The sequence below is a fragment of the Coptis chinensis genome, chromosome 9 (assembly GCF_015680905.1).
Source record: "Coptis chinensis isolate HL-2020 chromosome 9, ASM1568090v1, whole genome shotgun sequence".
NCBI classification, from domain to species: domain Eukaryota; kingdom Viridiplantae; phylum Streptophyta; class Magnoliopsida; order Ranunculales; family Ranunculaceae; genus Coptis; species Coptis chinensis.
Window position 1 is genome coordinate 20,686,744 of NC_141464.1, and position 5,160 is coordinate 20,691,903.

Here is a 5,160-nt window from a genome sequence, read left to right on the forward strand (position 1 = left end):
GGACATGTATTGTATTAAAACTCAACATGTCATTTTCTAAACTAGATATCAACTTGCTTGCTTGCTTTGGTAGGGATGTCTAGCTTGCTCTAATGTGATATTCAACATATGTGTCATCTCATTTTATTTGTTATCTACTACTAAACCATTTTAGGGTCATTAGTTCCTTATATTCACTGAGAAGTTGCAATGCTAGATTTGTATGTACTTGGTTTGAACTCTTAATATTTGTTTCCATATCATGTTGTATTTCCTCATTGTTTTTACTTGTTATTAAGTTTAACATGCTTGGGCTGAGATAGTAAAATATGTTAAATGCTTGTGTTCTGTTGTTGTAATCATACTCCCCGTTAAGTACGATTAGCATAGGTAGGTCTTCAAGAAACGGATGCCTTTTTCCTATTTTATTTTATTTTAGTGACTTTTCATCCTTGATAGATTTCAATGTTAATTAGGCTTCTTATGTATTAAGGAGGATTCTCTTATATGTTTGGTTATGTATTTGTTGTGTGTTAGTTAGCACTTGATGGATAAAAGTTAGATGCACCCGACTGTTGGAAGGTCCAATCGCAAGTATATTCTAGGTTGTGAGGAGTTTGTGAACTGGGCATGGGATAATCGACCTGAAGAGTTTGGTGATGAGATTTATTGTCCATGTGTTCGATGCATTAATAAAGTGTTGAGGCCCAAAGATGTAGTTCGGGATCACATATTAAATAAGGGTATAGTACGGTCATATATCCGTTGGACCAAACATGGAGAAGGAGATGAAGTGGATGCTCGCCATGACTCTAATAATGGTGATGATATGCACCGAATGTTGCAAGATGCATTAGGGTTTCTAGACCTAGTTGGAACAGATAGTGACACACCAACTATTCCTATTTCTAATGAGGCTAGTTCGAGTGAGCCTTGTATGGATAAGCCAAACAAGGAGGCACAAAAGTTTTATAAATTGTTGAAGGAGGCTGAGACACCACTGTATCCTGGTTCTACTAAAGCTTCAAAATTATCTTTCCTTGTTCGCTTGCTTCATGTAAAGTGTCTAAATGGTTGGAGTAACCATTCATTTGACATGTTGCTTCAAGTGTTAAACGAGTCACTTCCTAATGAAATCAATATGCCAAAGAATCATTATGAATCAAAAAAGCAACTTTGGGACCTTGGTTTGGAGTGCATTAAGATAGACGCTTGTCCAAATGATTGTATGCTGTATTGGAAGGATAATAAGCCAATCGAGGACAAGGATGAATGCGATATATGTGGTCAGTCAAGGTGGGAACTTACTCCATCTGTGACTGATGAGGAAGGAAGTAATTCTACTGTGAAACACAAGAAAAAAGCTGCAAAAGTCTTAAGATATTTTCTGTTAAAGCCGAGGCTTCAGAGATTATTTATGTGCTCAAAAACATTGAAGGACATGAGGTGGCATGCAGATTGTCGTAGCAAGGATGGAGCATTAAGGCATCCAGCTGATTCTGAGGCATGGAAACACTTGGACGAAAGATATCCTTCTTTCGTTTTGGAACCTCGCAATGTTAGGCTTGGTTTGGCCAGTGATGGTTTTAGCCCCTTTGGTAGTCTTAGCACTATGCATAGCACATGGCCTGTGGTTCTTGTTCCATATAATCTGCCACCATGGATGTGCATGAAGCAGCCTTATTTTAGCTTGTCACTGCTTATTCCTGGCCCTAGCAGTCCTGGGAATAACATTGATGTGTACTTGCGACCTTTAGTCGATGAGTTGAAAGAGTTGTTGACGAAAGGAGTCGAGACATATGATGCATATTCCAAACAGAATTTTCAGATGCATGTAGCTGTTTTATGGACAATTAATGACTTTCCAGCCTTTGCCAACTTGTCAGGATGGAGCACCAAAGGCCAACTTGTGTGTCCTTGCCATGAGAAGACTTGTTCAAAAAGATTGCAGCACGGTATGAAGTTTTGTTATATGGGAAGTTGTCAATTCCTACCACTTAATCATCCATATCGAAGGAACAAAAGTTCCTTTGATAACACTATTGAACTGAGGACTGCCCCAAAACCACTAAGTGGAACTGAGGTTCTTGAGCAATTCAGTGGGTATGAGCAAGTCACATTCGGCAAGCCAGTGCTCGATAAGTCCGGTCAAAAGAGAAAACGGGAAGATAATTTGCCGCATAACCGAAGAAAAAATCAAGATATTTTTGAACTCCCTTATTGGAAAGACCTTCATTTGCCGCACAATCTTGATGTTATGCACATTGAAAAGAACAATAGCGAGAGTTGGCTTGGGACATTGTTAAATTTAGAGAAGAAAACAAAGGACAGCTTGAAGGCCCGGCAAGATTTGGTGTTGATGGGAATTCGAAAATCACTTCACCCTATACCAAAAGCTGGCAACAAATACTACCTACCCCCTGCCCAGTACACATTGTCTTTGCAAGAGAAGAGGAAGCTTTGTCAATTTTTGAAAGATGTAAAGGTTCCCGATAATTATTCATCCAATATTTCACGCCGTGTTCAGGTTAAAGAAACCAAGATACATGGCCTGAAAAGTCATGATTGGCATGTTCTAATGCAACAACTACTTCCAGTTGCAGCACGTGGAATTCTACCCAAGGAACTAACAATGGTTTTGGTTGAGTTGTCCAATTTCTACAAGCAATTGTGTTCTAAAGTGTTATGGGTTGAAGAGTTGGAGCATCTAGAGTATAGTATTGTTGTGACTCTTTGCAAAATGGAAATGATTTTTCCTCTAGCATTTTTTGATGTTATGGTTCACCTACCAATGCATTTAGCTGGTGAAGCCAAGCTTGCTGGACCAGTGTTTTATCGATGGATGTATGCGATCGAAAGGTAAGTGAAGACAATATGAAAGATCAATTTGTTTTCTTCCTAGGTAACATATATACTTATATTTATGTTTCTTTTTATATGTATATATAGGTATTTGTATAAGCTTAAAAAGTATGTGCGCAACAAAAGTCGCCCAGAGGGTTCAATTGCGGAAGGGTATCTTGCTGATGAGTGTTTGACATTTTGCTCGATGTACTTAGATGGTGGGGTAGAGACAAGGTTTAATCGACAAGGGAGGAATGATGATTGTGAAGATGTAGAATCAGATGGAAAGTTTTCAATATTTGCTGGAAGCACTCGTCCTTTAGGGAAAGGAACCTTGAGGAATCTAACTAACGAAGAGTGGGAACAAGCTCGTTTGTACGTGCTAATGAACTGCAAAGAAGTGAGGCCGTTTGTTGAGTACAACAAACTTCTCTTTTCTATTTAAAAGAAATTATCTATGTTTGAATCACATATATGTTCATTATAATAAAAATGGTCTATTGTACAGGAAACACAAACAAATGATTAAGGATGACCATGGGCGCCGCATAAGTGCTAGGAACTTGGACCGTATTCATAATGAGAGATTTGGTAGCTGGTTTGAAAACCATGTATGTGGTAGTCGACTAGTCGTAGTATGTTTTATTAAGTATAATCATATTTATTGGTTTCATTTAGACGTGTTAATTTGTTTTCTTATCTAAATAGGTTCAACAAATGAAAAGAGATGGTGAGTTGGTCAGTGAGCAACTTGATATGTTATCCTTTGGTCCTACCCGATTTGCCACCTGTTTTAGAGGGTGCATTGCAAATGGATATAGGTTTCACACAAAAGATCTCGAGATGCAAAGAAAAACTCAAAATCATGGAGTTTTTGTATCTGCAGAAACCTCAATGATATATGAATCCTGTTATAGGGAGTGTCGGTTATTATGGTATCCTAAATGATATAGTGGAGCTTCGTTATGGCAGTGGGAATCGAGTGTTTATGTTTAAATGTGATTGGTTTGATGGCTTGAGCCGTGGTGGAGTGAAACAAGATGAATATGGTTTCACCACTGTGAATTTCACACGAACCTTAGCTACCAATGAACCTTTTATTCTTGCATCTCAAGCACAACAAGTTTTTTATCTTAGAGATAATTTGGATGAAAATTGGCGAGTTGTGTTGAAAACACAACCAAGGGACTTATATGATATGGGGTCAGAGGTTGAGCCAATCCAAGATAACCCATCGTGCACACACCAAAATGCAAGTAATCCAGTTGAGAACACAGACTCCATTGAAAGCTGGACTAGGAATGAGGTTGAAGGAATTAAAGTTGTTTCCAATACTGTTGAAAGAGAACAAGACTTCATTGATGATAATGAATGTGACGAAGACTTAAGTGAGGATAGTGATTATGATGATGACTTCATTAATAATAGTGATCCAGATTATTGATGTGTGGAGTGTGATTTAATTTAGTTTTAGTGTTGCTAAGTATGACATTGGGTGTATGCATCTTTATTAAGACCGGCGTATTCAATTTGTTATGAATGCTCTCTCTTGATAGTTTATTAATTTGATTGATGTTTCTTTTCTTATGAGTGCGTTTATTAGTCACGTTGGGCATTCCTTTAATTTTCTTGTATAACATAGATAAGTGCATGCAATGGTAAAAAGACGACGAGAAGATCCAAATGGCGATGAGAATGGTAAGATTTGCAACTGATTTTTGAATTCTTAGGTTTTTAACTATTGAGTAATATCTAACTCATATTATTTGTTGTGCTGATATCTATATTTAACATTCTAAATAGGTGGGAAATGGGTTAGAGGCACTTCTACCCTTCCTAAGGTTTTTAATAACCCATCTAGTTCGAAGTTGAAACTGACTTGGAATGGCAATAATCAACCTGATGGACCAGATACACATCCAAACTTGTTTGCAGAATCTATGGGAGTATTAATGACATCATCATATCGCATCGATTTAATTGGACTAAATATTGGGAGCAACAAGGTGGAGATGATAAATTATGGCTATGGAACACGCTTAAGGTAAATGTAATAACCCTGAATTTACCCTCGAGACTAATTCGCGCTTTTCTTGTATGCTTAGGATTAGTATGGTGAGTAGCATGTGTAAGAGATCCATCTGCATTAATTAACTTCCCCATTCTCATCTATTGCAATACCACCATAGCCATGACCACCAGATCCTTCTCCAAGTTGCAAGTTTTAATAGTCTATGAACTGGAACCCTTAGATTTTTTAAGGTACGTAGATTAATAGTCTTAAAGACTCTCATCCACTCCCTGTTGGTATTGATCGATAGTATTGAAAGTAATACA

General features: G+C 37.6%; 1 protein-coding gene across 1 annotated transcript; it reads left to right on the forward strand.

Moving 5' to 3' along the window:
• The first annotated feature begins 541 nt into the window (after positions 1-541).
• Positions 542-4,267, forward strand: LOC147475161 (uncharacterized). The gene is made up of 6 exons (XM_086585294.1): positions 542-2,126; positions 2,181-2,838; positions 2,929-3,240; positions 3,332-3,434; positions 3,532-3,613; positions 3,741-4,267. Exons 1-6 carry the CDS (start codon positions 542-544, stop codon positions 4,265-4,267), a joined length of 3,267 nt encoding a protein of 1,088 aa, XP_086441420.1.
• The last annotated feature ends 893 nt before the right edge of the window (positions 4,268-5,160 follow it).